We start from the raw sequence: 18,733 nt of genomic DNA, 5'->3' as shown, positions 1-18,733 counted from the left end.
ACCATTTTGTATATTAAAACTTGTCGTCAATGAACCATTAATTTTTATTCTAGCTACTGGTTTAGTATATAGTGCCATGATCTTATGGAATATATTTGACCCCAGTCCTATTTGCATTAAAGAATGTTTAAGGAAGGGCCATCCCACCCGATCAAATGCCTTTTCTGCATCAACTGCAAGAAGGCATACTGGGATTTTAGCCCTTTGTGCATAATTCATCAACAAAAAAGTTTTAATCGTGTTATCGCGTGCTTCTCTACTTTGAATGAATCCTACCTGATCCGTATGTATTAAGCTTGGAGGAAGTGGTTGAAGACGGAGTGCAATCAGTTTAGCATATATCTTTAAGTCTATCCCAATCAACGATATGGGTCGATAACTAGAGCAAAGTGTTAAATCCTTTTCTGGTTTGGGAATTAAAGTGATATGAGATTCCAAAGTCTGTGTTGGAAATTGGTTCGAAAAAGAGATAGAATTAAACACTTGAAGCATAAACGGGGCTATATGTTCTTTGAACGTCTTATAGAATTTTGATGTAAACCCGTCAGGACCTGGACTCTTATTTGTTGGAGTATTGGCAATTACTTCTAGTAGTTCTTCAAGCGAAAATGGAGAGTCCAAAGATTCCCCAGTAACACTATCTATTGTCGGAATAGCGTTTTCCCGTACATATTCCCCAATAATATTGTCTCCAACTCCCTTATCCTCCAATAATGATGATGGAGTCAAATTATAGAGGGCTGAGAAGTATTCCCTAAAAGTTTGTTGAAGCTCACGTGGATCAGATGTCAATTCTCCTGATGATTTTTTTATACTTGGTATAAAAGTCTGTAATTGACATGGGTGTAACATATCAGCCAACATTTTCCCACACTTATTCTCAAATCTATATCTTCCCACTGCACGTCTTTGTCGGTATGAGCTCTGAGATGATTTGAAGAACTGTAATAAAGATATCCTTGTAGAGAAAATATTGGCTGATATATCTGGAGAACAGTGGGCTTTATGTCGAGTTTCCAAAGAATGAAGTTTTAATAACGTATTTTCGATAATTTTTGATTTTTCTTTTTTAAGACGAGAACCATGTTGAATAAACACCCCTCGTATTACTGCCTTTAAGGCCTCCCATTTCAAGGGTAAAGCAGTTTCATCCTGTTCATGGTCGGAGATAAAATTATCAATCGCCTCCGCAATTGCTTTATGACAGATTTGATCTTGCATAAGTGTGTCATTCAAACGCCACGACCAATTGGTACCCTGAGTCTGGGGAGGTGCTATTGTTAAGAATACTGGTGAATGGTCGGACCAGATGAATGATCCGATTTCTATAGAAGGGTTCCATTCCAATAACTTAGGACCAGTTTAAAAAAAATCTATTCTGCTATATGTTTTATGTGCTAAAGAAAAGTATGTATAGTTACGATCTTTAGGGTTTAGGGTCCGCCAGAGGTCCATCAACCTATGTTCAAAAAGTTGTTTTTGAGTGCCCTCAAACGAGAATATGAAATATTTGATCGTTGAGCTGACGTATCTAGTGAAGGGTCCAAAACCAAGTTAAAATCTCCTCCCACGATAACCGTACCTTCTGCAAAATCCGCTAAGAGGCCAAGATAACTCACGATTGTCTTAGTTTGATCATAATTTGGAATATAAAAGTTTGCAATTGTGAAGATTTTATCCCACAATCTGATTTTAAGAAACAGATATCTTCCATTTAAATCAGCTCTATATTCCAAATTCTGAACTGGTAAGCGCTTGTGAAAAGCAATAGAGACCCCTCTTGATTTTGAGCTCGACATAGTGCTATGGAACCATTGCGAATAGTGTTTACAAGAACACACTGGAATATTATTACTTCGAAAGTGGGTCTCTTGAAAGAGTATAATATCTACCTTAGCTTTATGTAGACTATATAAAATCTGACCTCTTTTTGATTTATTATTAAGACCTTTAGTATTATAGGTACATAATTTCAGTGACACTGGCGAGGAGAAAATCGCTGCCATATCAAATTATGAGGGAACTAAAGAAAACGGAAGAGAGAGGGAAAAAAGAAAAAGGAGAGAGAGGAAAAGAGAAAAAAAAAAAAAAAAAAAACACCCCCGGCACAACAATTACAGAGTTGTGCTCTCTAAAATTGGAGAAGCTCCTTCTCCCCGATCCCCAAGTTACCCAGGGAAACGATAACTAATTACCCAAGAGAGAAAAAAAAAAAAAAGAGAAACCCCCACCCAATATGGAATCTATCCCAAAAAAAAACACCAAACCCTACCCGAGGGACGGTGATTCCTATAAGGGGAAAGAGTTAAAGAGCACTTAGGGAGGCTCTATGCAGTGACAGTGGGCATCCATAAACAAACATAATAATAATAATCAGAGAAAAGATAATTCTTAATTCATTATTAAATTAAATGACTACTACTCCAATTACACTTGAAATCGCCAGCTGTTTTACTCTGCCTGATTTTCTGATTGATTATTTCTATTGTCCTCCCGAGGTTCCGATCTTCTAAACTGTGTATAAGTCTTGGGCCAAGTTTTTAATGGAAGATCATCAAGTTCCAAATTTGATTCCTCAGGTTTCCCCAACAGTGAGGTAAAAATTTGGTTAACTGTCATAACAAGCTCTTCATTTCTAACTGATTCTGGCAATCCCCTGATCCTAATATTATTTCTTCTATTACGATTGTCTTGGTCCTCCCATAATTGAAATAGTGTATGAATATGAGACTCTTGGGCATCTATACGCTGTTCCTGAGATTGTACATGATCCCCCAATATGTCTACAGAACATTCGACTTCTGATATTTTCTTCCCAGTTGCCTGTAGTTCTTTATGTACAGATTGTATCTCCTTGTGAAAACCATGTTCTAGACGCTGAATAAAAGCTTCCATTTCATGGCGAGTAGGCAGTGCTCCTAAATAAGTCCGTACATCCCCCACTTCTGGTCCCAACTCTTCACCCCTTGTGTCACTTTTTGGATTCCCATCTATATTCTCGCTATTCATTATATTCACTGGATTATATCCCCCTAACAACGGGGGGGGGATGGGGTTGAGTATTGAGGGCCATCCTCGAGTCCTCCCACATTCATATGCATGTCTAGTGTGCCTATATCTGAGGTATTAGGCACTTCGTTAATATCTACGGATTCTACAAATTCAATCGGGTCTTGTGACTCCAAAGCCGATTCCCACATGTTTTTTATGGCATCTGCACTGTCCATTTTTGCTATCTGTGCGTCTTTTACTGCCCCAATGCCTAAAGAGCCCAACGGCCTTACAGATGACACCGATGGTTTTATTATTGATACTATTGGTGTTAATATCGTTTTTTCTGCTTGTAATGATTGTATATGTGTATCCTGCATAACAACAGAAGCTGACATTCCCCTGTTGCTATCTATTGTTGTCTTTGATGTACGTGATCGTGTCCGGCCACCTACCGGAAAAAACTCTGCTATCCCTTGTTGAGCGTTAGAGGAGATGGAGTTTTTTTTAGGTACCGTAGATTGTCACCATTCCACGAGTGTGTGCAATTATAAAGCGTGACATGTTTGTTATTTATTTACTCGGCGAAACATCATCTTTCAAAAAAATGACTTTACTGTTTCGTCTTTTTAAAATTTATGCAAGTGTCACTTTTCCCAAAAACTTGCGTTTTTAAAACACCGCTGCACAAATTCTGTGTGACATAAAATATTGCAACAATCGCCATCTTATTCTCTAGATTATCTGCTAAAAAAAAAAAAAAAAAAAAAAAATTTCTAGCAAAAAATATGGATTTTAACTTGTAAATACCAAATGTCAGAAATAGGTTTAGTCATTAAAGGGTTATATATACACACACATTCATATATATGGAATAAAATGGCGACTGTTGCAATTTCTTATGTCGCACTGTATTTGCACAGCTGTTTTGCAAATGCAATTTGTTTTGGATAAAATACACTTTTGCGAATTAAAACCAAATAAAGAAAAAACAAAAAAAACACAATATATATATATAAATATATATATATATATATACACCCACACACACACACAAAAGTCCAATCTGCAGCTCCTTGAAGAGTTAATAAGAGAGTAAAAAAATTCATCAAATTACAACAGTTTTGGATCTGTCGGGATTCTTCATCAGGTAGGGCAAGCATGCATGTCATACCTGATGAAGGATCTTGACGAATCCGAAACGGTTGAAGTTTGAGGAGTCTTTTACTCTCCGAGACCCCTTTCACACTGGGAGCGTTTTTCAGGCACTACAGCGCTAAAAATAGCGCCTGCATAGTGCCTAAAAAAAGCATCTCCATTCACTCCAGTGTGAAAACCCGACGGCTTTCACACTGGAGCGGTGCGCTGGCAGGACGTCACAAAAGGCCCTGCCAGCAGCTTCTTTGGAGCGGTGAACTCACCACTCCTGCACCGCTCCTCTGTTGCTGGTCCACATTGAAATCAATGGGGCAGTGCTGCGACAACGCCAGCAAAACGGAGCTCCGGCGGCGTTTTGCGGGAGGATTTAACCCCTTTTCGGCCGCTAGCGGGGGGGTTAAAACCGCCCCGCCAGCGGCCGAATAACGCTGCTAAAACGATGGTAAAGTGGTGCTAAAAATAGCGCCGCTTTACCGTTGACGGCTCGGTGTGAAAGAGGTCTTAATAAATCGACAAGGTGCTGCAGATTGGGTTTTTTTGTTTTTCTACATATTGGAGGCTTGGGTGATCTCCATTGTCTGCTTTGCACCTGAAGGATCTAGGGTTCTTGCTGTCCTGATCAGCTTGTGTCCGTACATATACAGTATTTTGTTTTTAATGATGTACCTGCATATGAACATCTCAGCAGCTTCTACAGGAACATCTGCGACATCGCTGTCCTCCTCCTCTTCATTCAGGATGAAGGAGATGTTCCCATGATCAATGTTTATTAAGACCAAATCTTCAGCTTCCTAAAAAGAAAGACAACCGAAATCATTAGTACCAGTCCCGGGTGACAATACTGAAACAACCCCCCGCACGTCACACGTCACCACGCAAGATTCACTTTTTTTTTTTACTTTCAAAAAGACGTGAAATAGTAACCAGAGTTTCATGTTTTAATCTGTCCTTCAGCCTCCACTTCAGTCTTGCACAGTTGTATCGATTCCTCGCCTGTATTGAAACGGCTTAGTTTGATTTCACTGCACACTGTGAGCTTCTCACAATGTGCATTACAATCTGCAGCAAGTCACATGCAAGACACCCGGCATCATCTAGCGCTTTCCTCCCCAGGCTGACTGTCCCTGGCCCTCAACTGGCATTCATTGCATTTCAGTTCTTTCAATAATGGAAGTTCAACATGACATACCTTGGGATGTCTGCATTCAAGTGCAATCTTCCATAGGAACACCCATCCCTCCAGAATGATATCCATCCATCAAAGCATTTTTGTATTTGCATAACGCCTCCCAAGAGGCAGTCCATTGTTTTCATTTGGGCTAAGTGCTCTTGAGAGGAGACACTGATGTTTTCAGGAAGCTATGTACAGCAACCCGCTGCCATGATCTGCCTGCACTGCACAGAGGAGGACAGAGACCCGGTGATGACATCATTGGGTTTAAAAGGAGATATGGCTCAGCCATTCATAGGAAGCTTTTTATTTTATCAATGAATACAAGGCTTCCTCTGCCTCTCCACCTCAGCCAGGTAATCTATTTAAGAACATTGATCAGCATGATGTCCCATGCTAAGGATACATTATTAAACATCCCACAACAGAACTAGCAGTCACCACCCCTGCAGATGCTAGCTTTGTGACAGTGCCATCAGATACAGTAATAGGCAACCAACTAGCATGGTTCTCAATCACGTTATCGATATGAGAGCCAATTATAGTGATCACATTAATCACATGACTGTGTTCACAAAACAGGTCAGTGCCAGCCATTTCTACTGTTATGGCCTCCAGCTGTAAGAGAGAGAGAGGCACACATAACATATATGTCCACCTCCCCCCCCCCCCCCAGCTCTGCTACCCATTCACAGAAGCCTTTGTATTTTGTGAACTCATTCACGAAATACAATGGCTTCTCTGAATGGGCAGAAAGAGGGGAGGGCGGCATAACAGTCCCCACGACTCTACTCTTGAAGGAACTGAGATCATTCATAGGAGTAGTATCGGAGCTCTTTAAGTTCTTCAAGGGGGTAAGCACCTCGTTAGACTTAAAGCAGTTGTAAAGGCAAAGGGTTTTTTATCTTATGCATGAAGATAAAAAACCTTTTGTGTAGCAGCCCCCCCCCCGCACCCCCTAAAACTTACTCTAAGCCCCTTCTTTATCCAGCGATGTCCACGATTCCCTCGGCCGTCCGGGACTCCCCTCCTGATTGGCTGTGGGGCCATTGGCCCCTGCGTCTATCAAAGTGAGTTAGCCAATCGGCAGAGAGGGGGTGGGGTCGGGGCTCCATGTCTGAATGGATACACAGAGCTCTGACTCGGCTCAGGTGCCCCCATAGCAAGCTGCTGGTCTATTGGGGGCGCTCGTCAGGAGGGAGGGGCCAGGAGCTGCGAAGAGGGACCCGAGAAGGATTCGGGCTGCTCTGTGCAAATCCATTACAGCAGAGCAGGTAAGTATAACAGGTTTGTTATTTTATTTTTTTTAAAGCAAGCCTTTACAAATCACTTTAACTCCTACAATTCAGCTTTAAACAGTTTTTGTCATGCCCTAGGCCAGGTATATGCAATTAGCGGACCTCCAGCTGTTGCAGAACTACAAATCCCACAAGGCATAGCAAGACTCTGACAGCCACAAGCATGACACGCAGAGGAAGAGGCATGATGGGACTTGTAGTTTTGCAACAGCTGGAGGTCCGCTAATTGCAGATCCCTGCCCTACGCCTAAATAAGCAATTTAAACTCCGTAGGGCGAGGTCAGCCCCACTGAATGGGAGGACTTTTACTTTCTCTGGAGTTGGGTTTTCAGTCCTATTTGCTTATAACACTTTACATCATCAATCTTTTGACAGTCTCAATCTTTACCTGTCCAATGACTCAATGTCTATTCTATACTATTATATACCAGTCATGCAGAGAAAATCATTTTGTTTTCTTTGGTGTAAAACGTGGTGGCATGGCTCTGCCAGTCACACTTGTTCATCTGGTTTCACCAATGTAAACATCCCTATGAATGTGATTTTAAGATTCGTGGGAGTTACGGGGGCCTAAAGCATCAAAATTTTGACTTGCGCCACAAAACCACCAACTACTACACATTCCATCACACTACAACTTTTGTAAGAAGACGTTTCCTTATCCAGTAAAAACAACTTTGAAATATTTCACACCCACCGTGCGCACTTCCTTGTAGTGATCCAGGTGACAGCCCATAAGGAACGAGGTTGGCGCCATAATAAAGTCCAGCATATGTCGGGATAGGATGGGTACAAAGGTGTGCTGCCACTTGATGGGGTGGAGGTAGACCATGAAACACTCGGCCAGAAGCGTCAGCAAGGCCCAGTCCGAAGAGAAGAAGACAATCTTGCGCTCCGTCAGAATACAAGCCATGATCTAGAAAGGAAATTGTTAGGATAACAACTTGACAACCAGGCTTTTTCTGGAACTTTTTGTTTACAAGTTTAAATCAGTAAGTTTTGCTAGAAAATGACTTCTAACCCATATATATATATATACACCCACACAATATATATATATATATATATATATATATATATATATATATATATATATATATATACATATACATATACATACACACACATATACATACATATATATATATATATATATATACACACACACACACACACACACATTATATATATATATATATATACATACATACATACAACAAAAACCCAGTAAAGCACTTGCAATCCACAACGTATTGTGGTTGGCAAGTGGTTAAGGATGGTTAAGGTTCATCCATCTTAATACTGATAATTCACTTCCAAGTGGAGGGTGGTGGGCTGAGTCAGTTATGGATTTCCTATACCTTGTAGGGTGTAACCCCTTTACCTCTATTCCTGTAAGGTTAAATATTGGTTTTACACACACTCCTGGCTACTATGTGTGTGTCAGGGCTGGCTTAGCCCTTCCTTCTCTGGTCTGGCTGCTCAGCTGTCGGCTAATTGTCAGCTCTCATCTCTCTCCACAGTTACCAGCTGTTCCCGATCCTGGTTGTCTGACCTGCCTACTTAAAGCCATCCAGCTCACTTCACCTCTGCCTTCGCCTTGGTCACATCACAAGAAACCATCTCCTGCGGTTCTGCCTAAAGACTGGCTTGCTGACATCCCTTCTGGCGCCTTATCCTGCCTGCTGTTGCTCTACTTGGATCCCTGACTTCTGGCCTGGCTGACTACTCGATCCGGTTACTGGACTCTGGCTATGCTTTGACTACACTTTTTCTATTTACCTTTTTATTTTTATTTAATAAACAAGTGTGATTTAATTGTACTTCTGTCTCGGTCTGATTCATGGTTTCTGACAGTGTGTATATCTCACAAGCCAACTGTCTGCTTTCAGATGAACTACGCTTTCATGGACCCCTAAAAAGTGCAACAATCCCCTTCACCCACATCTGCTCAATGATCTCCGCTACCTAGTAATAACCCAAAAGCAACATATATAAAACACCAGTTCTGATTTTGGCTGTCACTTTCCCCATCCGTTGCCCTTGGGAAAGAAGCTAATGCAGTATGAGCTGCATTCTATTAGCTTTAATGGAAGGTAGGTGAAACATCAAGGATCTAATAGACCCATGATGTGCCATTAATGTGTTACTAAACCCAAAACCCTGCATTCACTATATCTGGTCTCCCACAGTACACATAACATGGAAATGCAATTTGGATTTTGATGGTACCATACAAAAACCTTAACCAAAAAACACACAAAAAAACTTAAATAACAAAGATTGTAATAAAATTAAAAATGTTTTTTTATACCAATCACAATTTAAAACACATAGATTTAAAAGAAGGAAGACAAAGCAAAAAGGTCTTACATGGTCACAACTGATATGGCATAACCATTCTAGTGTCACATGAAAACAGTTTGCTCGACATGTTTCGCGGACGGAGTCTGGCCGAAGTACACTCGGCTTTTTGCATCTCGGCTCCGCTCAGTCGGTGGCAATTTTAAATCAGGGCAATGCTGCAACTAGACTAGCAATGTTGCAAAGGCACTGGACAAGGCTGCACTGGGCAAGGCTGCAGATGGACACTGGACAAGGCTGCAGATGGACACTGGACAAGGCTGCAGATGGACACTGGACAAGGCTGCAATGATGGACACTGGACAAGGCTGCAATGATGGACACTGGACAAGGCTGCAATGATGGACACTGGACAAGGCTGCAATGATGGACACTGGACAAGGCTGCAATGATGGACACTGGACAAGGCTGCAATGATGGACACTGGACAAGGCTGCAATGATGGACACTGGACAAGGCTGCAATGATGGACACTGGACAAGGCTGCAATGATGGACACTGGACAAGGCTGGAATGATGGACACTGGACAAGGCTGCAATGATGGACACTGGACAAGGCTGCAATGATGGACACTGGACAAGGCTGCAATGATGGACAAGGCTGCAATGATGGACAAGGCTGCAATGATGGACACCGACAAGACTGCATTGATGGGCAAGGCTGCAGATGGACACTAAGGCTGCATTGAAGGGCATTTAAATGGAAGTTTTTTTCCTTAAACTTCCCTCCTAAAAGTTTTTTTCCTTAATATTCCCTCCTAAACTCGAGGTGCGTGTTATAAGCCAGTGCGTGTTATACGCCGATAAATACGGTAACTGTAGCTGAATTGTAAAACAATTGAGATGGAAAGTGCGTTACAACCAATCACACTGCAGACTTTATTCTTCCAGTAAGTGGAAAACGTGTATATTCAGTGTTCATGTCACACTTGGCCGGAGTTACCTGTAAGACCTGTTTGGGGGTGAAGCAGAGGAAAGGAAGGTGAAGGTCCAAATCGATTATGGGACTTTCGGGGTCCTCTCGGGATGGGAAGAAGATCTGAAGCGGTTTCATGTTGAACACCTACGGAGAAAGATGTGTCAGAGAGTGGTTTTCATATCCAAATATAATCAAGTAAAAAAGTGAAGGCAGATACCCCAAATCACCCGCAGCCATCTTATAGCTCTCAGGGGGGCTGTAAGTCTTTACCCCAGGGTAATCTAAAGAGAACCAGTCATCTGTGTATCATCTGAGGATAGTCACTTCACTGGGTATTTGTCAGGGTTTACAACCACTTTAAAACTCTCTCCTTTGGTAGAAGGCATCTACAGGGCCTTGAAAAAGTATTCATACCCCTTGAAATGTTACACATTTTGTCATGTTACAACCAAAAATGTAAATGTGTTTTATTGGGATTTTATGTGATAGACCAACACAAAGTGGCACATAATTGTGAAGTGGAAGGAAAATTATATTATCTTTTTTTTTTTTTTTTTTTACAAATAAATGTGTGAAAAGTGTGGGGGGGGGGGGGCGTTTGTATTCAGCCCCCTTTACTCGGATACCCCTAACTAAAATCTAGTGTAAAAAAATTGCCTAATTTAGCAGGAGAATCCAGAAATACAGGTAGCTGAAGGCTTCATCTATCTCATTCTCCTGCCAGACTTTCTCAACCATTCTACCCCAGAGGAACCCTTGAAATAATTATTAGCAGCGGCAGCCCATGCATTGTGGGTGCACAGGCGCCACCCCCCCCCCCATCCATGCGCCTGGTCCCTTTCCGGACGCCAGACTCATGGATTCCTATGGTGGGGGCGGGAGGGGGTGGTACTTTTTGAAGCACCTGATTAGAGCCAAAGGCTCTTATAGGCTTCAAAATAGGGTGTGCTCAGGGCGCAAAGAGTGCGCCTTGATCCCACCCAATTGTGCAACGATAGCAAAATTTCGCTATTTTCACACTAACCTTCCTCCACGCCAACCGGAAGGCAGGGTGTCAGACCTGTTTCCTGATTGGCCAAAGCCCCAGGCCACCTTATTGGATGGCTGGCGCTTAGGAAGAGGAGACACGCTGGAGCGGAGGTCGTCGCCGCTCAGGTGCACTTGGAGAGGAGCTGCTGCCTGGCAGTAAGTGCCAGGGGGTCTGTCTGAGCTGCGTGCGGGGGGGTGCTGCCAGAGCCACGAGCCCCGTGAGTGGGTGGAGGTGCGGTGGTCACAGAGGCTGCATATGATGAGCACAGGGGCTGCTTTTGATGGGCACAGCGGCTGCATATGATGGGCACAGCGAAGCTGCAATTGATGTTTTTTTTTTAAAGTCTTTTTTAAGACTTTTTCAGTTTGTTTGCACCCCCCCCCCCCAAAAAAAATTTTGGCGCACCAGCCGCCACTGATTATTAGGTCTCAGGGAACCCCTGCTAAAATTAGGTCACTGGGGGCTAGTGGATAAAAAATATGCCTTGACATTAGTGGTCAGGGAAGAATGCCCACCTTACAGATGTGGTCAGAATGCCACCTTTCCAGACAGCTAAGAAGATCATTAACCACTTGCCCTTCAGAAGATTTGCCCCCTCCATGACCAGGCCGTTTTTTTGCTATACGGCACTGCGTTACTTTAACTGCGCGGTCACGCGACGTTGTACCCAAATAAAATTTACATCTTTTTTCCCCACAAATAGAGCTTTCTTTTGGTGGTATTTGATCACCTCTGTGGGTTTTTTTTTGTGCTATAAACAAAAATAACAATAAAAAAAAAAAACTATTTTTTTTTTTACTTTCTGCTATAAAACCCATCCAATATAAGCAAAAAAATCAAATTTCTTCAAAAATTTAGGCCAATATGTATTCTGATGCATATGTTTGGTAAAAAAATAACAATAGGCGTATACTGATTGGTTTGCCCAAAAGTTATCACGCCCACAAACTGTGGGATATATATATATATATATATATATATATATATTTTTTTTTTTTACTAGTAATGGCGGCAATCAGCGACTTATAGCAGGTCTACAATATTGCGGTGGACAAATCGGACACTGACAATTTGTGGAAACCAGTAACACCAATACATCATCAATGATCAGTGCTAAAAAAATATGCACTGTCACTGTACTAATGACGCTGGCTAGGAAGCGGGTAACATCAGGCGGTGTACTGTGGGGGAGGTGCTTTTACTAAGTTAAGACAGAGATCCGTGCCCCTGCTTTCCAAGAACACAGGATCAATGCCTTCCCTCCTCACACAAGGCAGATCGCCGTTCTGCCTGTGTACTGAATAATCGGCGGTTGCCGGTGGAAATTGAGTCTGCGGTACCTGCCGCTGGGCTCCCGCTGTGTGTGATCACAGTGGGAGCGTGTCGCTGGCAGTGCGTGCCCCAGGCCCAGAAGTCTCAGATCATGTACCAGGTATGTGATCTAGCACAGAGCAACCACCTTGCCACAGTATATATACGGTGGGCAGTCTGCAAGTGATTAATATGTTACTGGCTCTGCCAAGTGGTATTGGACCCGGAACTCTCCAGGCACCATCCGATGGGAGGTCAATCACCAACACCACAAGGAAACTCCTAAGCAAACTATTGAGGTACCCTAGCTGAGGCCTTTCATATAATACTGTTAAGGAAATTGTAAATTCTGTATATACAGTAATTGTATTCTATTTTGTATGATTTCCCTATGTATTGCACAATGCACTCATTATGTTTTCATTACATGTTTGTATTCTTTCTCGAGTCATGATTAGAATTAGCCTGCCTATGTTACGCCCCTTGTTACCATAAAAGTACAATTGTAATATTAATGTGATACCTACGTAATCATGTATAAAAAAATTGAATTAAGAACCACTAATCAATATGAGGATAGGTGTTGCCTATCTAAAAAATTTCCAGAATGCCATGCTGACCAATAGACAGACCCAACAGGCAGTAGGGTAGGGGCCAAAGGGGGGCAATTTTATGGATATTATCTTCAGTTGCCCATATGTAATTCTCTATGCAGTGAAGGCAAATCATGGCTGGTGGGAGGGGCCAGTAGGGTGCTGTACTTGGCTTGCCGAAATCCGGAAGCTGGGGTAACAAACGTGATGCTGAGAATTTGATGGAAAGAACTACTGCTTGGACCTTGAAGAAGGGGACGTACCCCGAAAGCTTGTCCTGAAAAATTGTATGTTAATGCAAATAAAAAAAAAAGTATCACGGACAGCACTTAATTTTCTCTGAAGGAAAGAACTGAAATCCAATGAATGAAAGAGGCAGCTCAACTGCGTGCTTCTTCCAGCTTTCTTGGCCACTCGTGGGAATGAGCCCAAACACTCAGATTGGTTTTCATAAGCAACACAGACAGATCTTTACAAACAATTTTAAATGTATTTAACATTCCGGCCTCTAAAAGCATTACCAGGTGGAGGGGTCCCGGTGGCGGATTTGGTATCAGCGACAGCTTGGCCGCAAATTCCTTAATTCGCTCGTCAAAGTCGGACTCTTTACACGATTTCAGCTGCAATAGAAAACTGGAAGAAGAAAACAGAAAAAATAAATAAATAAACATGTGAAAAGGTAAAGTTGCGAATGAACAAAAATAAAAATAAAAATAGCTTTTGGGGGGTAAGTGCATCCAAAAGCCAATCTAATAGAAAAAGAACCCCACAAGGATAGAGCACCTCAAGGGCTATTGACAGCAGTATAAAAATATACTATGTTTATCGGCGTATAACACGTACATTCATTTTAAGAAGGAGGTTTCAGGAAAAAAAAAAAAAAACACTTACATTTTAAATAAGGAACCTTGAAGCAAAATAAGGGTTAGTGCCCATCTGCAGCCTCACCATTGCCATCAATGCAGCCTGATCAATGCCTATCTGCAGCCTCACCACTGCCATCAATGCAGCAGCCTCGCCACTGCCATCCATGCAGCAGCCTCGCCACTGCCATCCATGCAGCAGCCTCGCCACTGCCATCCATGCAGCAGCCTCGCCACTGCCATCCATGCAGCAGCCTCGCCACTGCCATCCATGCAGCAGCCTCGCCACTGCCATCCATGCAGCAGCCTCGCCACTGCCATCCATGCAGCAGCCTCGCCACTGCCATCCATGCAGCAGCCTCGCCACTGCCATCCATGCAGCAGCCTCGCCACTGCCATCCATGCAGCAGCCTCGCCACTGCCATCAATGCAGCAGCCTCGCCACTGCCATCAATGCAGCAGCCTCACCGCTGCTGCATAATGCAGCAGCCTCACCACTGCCATCTATGCAGCAGCCTCACCACTGCCATCTATGCAGCAGCTTCACCACTGCCATCTATGCAGCAGCTTCACCACTGCCATCTATGCAGCAGCCTCACCACTGCCATCTATGCAGCAGCCTCACCACTGCCATCTATGCAGCAGCCTCACCACTGCCATCTATGCAGCAGCCTCACCATTGCCTTCAATGTAGCAGCCTCAGCATTGCCATCAGTGCAGCCTGATTGATGCCCATCTGCAGCCTAAAAGGGACAGGGAGGGGGGGCAGGACGAGCTCCGACAGATTACATACAGTGAGAATCTCCTATGATAGACAGAACAGTGGTCCAATGGCGGCCCAGGAGACGGGACTTCCTATTACAGAGGCCACCAAGTAAACAGGAGATTCTCACTGTATGTAATCTGACGGCGCTCGTCCTGCCCCCTCCCTGTACCCTCCGAGGCTGCCAAAATATAAGTATTGGCGTATAACACGCACACGCTATTTGCACTCGATTTTCAGGGTGAAAAGTTGCATGTTATACGCCAATAAATAGAGCAATTTATTGGACATCAAAAATACCGCATACAAAAGCCATAGACCAAGTGTGTCAGTTACCCAAGAAGGGTACCCCCACCCGCAATCCCCCCCCCAAACAAGCATCCCTCCACCCAAAAGGGCTCACCCCCCCCACTCCAGCATCCTAAAGTATGCTTTATAACCTAACCCCTCCCACTATCCCAAACCTCCCCTCCACCAGCAGGTGGAGTCCTCCAATGCCACTGTACAATTGCCCAGCGTAATCCTAATCCGGCTGAGAAAAAAAGAAAAAAAAAAAAAAAAACAGGTGTGAGTGGACAGTCTATAAACAGTCTCATGTATGCAATCTGACCTACAGTGAGGGGAAAAAGTATTTGATCCCCGGCTGATTTTGTGCATTTGTCCACTGACAAAGAAATGATCAGTCTATAATTTTAATGATCGGTTTATTTTAACAGTGAGAGACAGAATAACAAAAATATCCAGAAAAACATTTCAAAAAAGTTATAAATTGATTTGGATTTTAATGAGTGAAATAAGTATTTGACCCCTTCAGAAAACACAACTTAGTACTTGGTGGCAAAACCCTTGTTTGCAATCATAGAGGTCAGAAGTTTCTTGTAGGTTTGCACACATCTCAGGAGGGATTTTGTCCCACTCCTCTTTGCAGATCCTCTCCAAATCATTAAAGCGGAGCTCCGCCCACCCCTGCAAAAATTAAAAGCCAGCAGCTACACATACTGCAGCTGCTGACTTTCAATAACAGGACACTTACCTGTCCTGGAGTCCAGCGATGTTGGCACCGCAGCTAATGTGTCCGTCAGCTGTTGGGTGCTGCCGCCACCATTGATGGTAAGGGAACCCGGTAGCAAAGCATTACGGCTTCACCCTGGGTCTCTACTGCGCATGCACGAAGCACCACGGCGCTCTCCCACCGGCCCGGTATCACCGCCCGGAAGGAGGAGGGAGCCGAGCGATAGTGAGGATAGGGTACCGGTCATCCGCTCCCCACCCCATCCCCCCCGAAAGGTGCCAAATGTGGCACTGGAGGGGGGGGGGAGACAAATGAGCAGAAGTTCCACTTTTGGGTGGAACTCCGCTTTAAGGTTTCAAGGCTGACGTTTGGTAACGCGAACCTCCCGCTCCCTCCACATATTTTCTATGGGATTAAGGTCTGGAGACTGGCTAAGCCACTCCAAAACCTTAATGTGCTTCTTCTTGAGCCACTCCTTTGTTGCCTTGGCTGTGTGTTTTGGGTCATTGTCATGCTGGAATAACCATCCACAATGCCCTGACTGATCGTCTCTTTGATGCGGTGAAGTTGTCCTGTTCCCTTAGCTAAACTCCCCCAAGCACAATGTTTCCACCTCCATGTTTGACGATGGGAATGGTGTTCTTGGGGTGATGGGCAGCATTCCTCCTCCTCCAAACATGGTGAGTTGAGTCGATGCCAAAGAGCTCAATTTTGGTCTCATCTGACCACAACACTTTCACCGAGTTCTTCTCTGAATCATTCAGATGTTTCTAGCAGGGCCTGGATAGCAGGCGTACGCCCGCTTCACAGAGGGGGTGCCGATGCTTGTGGCCGACGGTCGCGGCCGACGGTCGCAATGACCGCCCACCACGAGCTATCGCAAGCTGGAGAGACAGAACAGGGATGAGTACCGTATATACTCGAGTATAGGCCGACCCGAATATAAGCCGAGGCCCCCAATTTACCCCCAAAAAACTGGAAAAAATTATTGACTCGTGTATAAGCCGAGGGTGAGACATGCCTGTCCATCCCTGTGTGTCCGTCCATCCCTGTGGGTCCATCCATCCCTGTGTGTGTCCATGCATCCGTGTGTGTGTGTGTGTGTGTGTGTGTGTCCATGCATCCGTGTGTGTGTGTGTGTGTGTCCATCCATCCGTGTGTGTGTGTGTGTGTGTGTGTGTGTGTGTGTGTGTGTGTGTGTGTCCATGCATCCGTGTGTGTGTGTGTGTGTGTCCATCCATCCGTGTGTGTGTGTGTGTGTGTGTGTGTGTGTGTGTGTGTGTGTGTGTGTGTGTGTGTCCGTGCAGCCTACCTGTGTCCAGCCTGCCTGTGTCCGTCCAGCCTGCGTCCCGTCCAGCCTGCGTCCCGTCCAGCCTGCGTCCCGTCCCGGCCCGTCCCGAGCCGAGCCTCCGTCCTTCAGCTCTTCGTCGGCGGCCATTCTAGGATTCAAAAGCCGCGCCTCCGTCGGTGATAGGCGGAACACTCAATTTCCCACTGACTGCTGGGAAATTGAGTGTTCCGCCTATCGGATGTCCGTGATAGGCGGAACACTCAATTTCCCAGCAGTCAGTGGTCCGCCTATCATGGACGTCCGCTCATCTTCATACTACGGACGAGGATGAGAGGATGTCCGTGATAGGCGGAACACAGACTGCTGGGAAATTCAGTGTTCCGCCTATCACCGACGGAGGCGCGGCCTTTGAATCCTAGAATGGCCGCTGTCTGTCTGCTCGACACGCTGATCGGGCAGACAGACAGCGATGACTCGAGTATAAGCCGAGGGGGGCACTTTCAGCCTCAAAAAAGAGGCTGAAAATCTCGGCTTATACTCGAGTATATACGGTATATGTAAACACACACTTCCCTGTTCTGTTCTGACAGGAGTGACAGATTGTGTGTTCCTAATAGCTACTAACCACGATCCGTCACTTCCTGTAGTTAGTCCCCTCCCCCTTCAGTTAGAATCACCTCCCAGGTTACACAGTTAACCCCTTCATCATCCCCTATTGTTAACCCCTTTACTGCCAGTGACATTTTTACAGTAATCAATGCATTTTTAATCGCAATGATCGCTGTAGTAATGTCACTGGTTCCAAAAATGTGTCAAAATTGGCGCAGTCACAATAAAAAAAAAAAAAAAAAACGCAGATCGCCTCGTCGCTATTACTAGTAAAAATAATAATAATAATAAAAATGCTATAAATCTATCCCCTATTTTGTAGACGCTATAACTTTTGCACGCATATATATTATATATATATATATATATATATATATTTTTTTTTTTTTACCAAAAACATGTAGAAGAATACATATCGGCCTAAACTGAGGAAAAAATTCGTTTTTTTTATATATTTTTGGGGGATATTTATATTTATTTATTTTAGCAAAAAGTAAAACAAATAATGCTTTTTTTTTCAAAATTGGCGCACTTTTTTGTTTATAGCACAAAAAAATAAAAACCAAAGAGGTGATCAAAAACTACCAAAAGAAAGCTCGATTTGTGTGGGGGGGGGGGGGAGAGGATGTAAATTTTGTTTGTGAGCCACGTCGCACAACCGCACAATTGTCAGTTAAATCGACGCAGTGCCGAATCGCAAAAAAGTGCTCTGGTCAGGAAGGGGGGAAATTCTCCCGGGGCTGAAGTGGTTAAAATTCAAATCAATTTCTCTGTTTCCCTCTGTCTCCCCCTGTAGTCTCTTCCTTCCGTACCCCCCTTTCCCCTTACCGTTTTGCTTTCTCAGCCTTTAGTTTTCATGCTTAGATCCTGCCGGTTAGCCCTGGCGGACAGTAGTGGGTTGTGGGCTTCCCTGGGACTGACCGGTTTTCAACGAGTGTTTGTTCTGTCCGCCTGGGGCCCGGCTCATCGCCCATCTCCCTCCTTTTCCCTTTCTTTATAACACAAAAAATTTGTCCATCTCACTGTAATACATGGCCATGTGATGATTGCTGCTCACCTAGGTGGGATTGGTTTGCTAATTGATGTTGGAGGTCTGGAGAAGGACTCTAGCCCCCGGTCTGGGAATGTTTTTCTTGTTTCGTTTTAAGCCTGTGTTGGGGGTGGTCTCTATATATGTCCCACCTGAGTGATACTGTAAGCTCTATGTTTGAAATTCTGTATGTTTTATTATGATTGTCCATGTGCCTGTTATTTCTTCCGCATTAAATAAATAAAAGAATTACAAAAAAAAAAATTCAAATCAATTTAGAACTTTTTTGAAATGTGTTTTTTCTGGATATTTTTGTCGTTATTCTGTCTC

At 43.8% G+C, this 18,733-nt stretch overlaps 1 protein-coding gene across 1 annotated transcript in view; it reads right to left on the bottom strand.

Moving 5' to 3' along the window:
• The window catches only part of DENND3 (DENN domain containing 3), a 138,605-nt gene that overhangs the window by 47,480 nt on the left and 72,392 nt on the right, over positions 1-18,733 (bottom strand). The window contains exons 5-8 of the mRNA XM_077493411.1: positions 13,357-13,468; positions 9,926-10,045; positions 7,316-7,534; positions 4,816-4,940 (exon numbers count right to left, since the gene is read on the bottom strand). Coding sequence (XP_077349537.1) covers positions 4,816-4,940; positions 7,316-7,534; positions 9,926-10,045; positions 13,357-13,468 — 576 coding nt within the window. The remainder of the gene's footprint in view (positions 1-4,815; positions 4,941-7,315; positions 7,535-9,925; positions 10,046-13,356; positions 13,469-18,733) is intronic.

Source organism: Lithobates pipiens, unplaced genomic scaffold (genome assembly GCF_037356315.1).
Source record: "Lithobates pipiens isolate NorthernLeopardFrog02 unplaced genomic scaffold, aLitPip1_a1.2 Scaffold_19, whole genome shotgun sequence".
Taxonomy (NCBI): Eukaryota; Metazoa; Chordata; class Amphibia; order Anura; family Ranidae; genus Lithobates; species Lithobates pipiens.
This window is presented reverse-complemented; position numbering and strand designations above follow the sequence as displayed.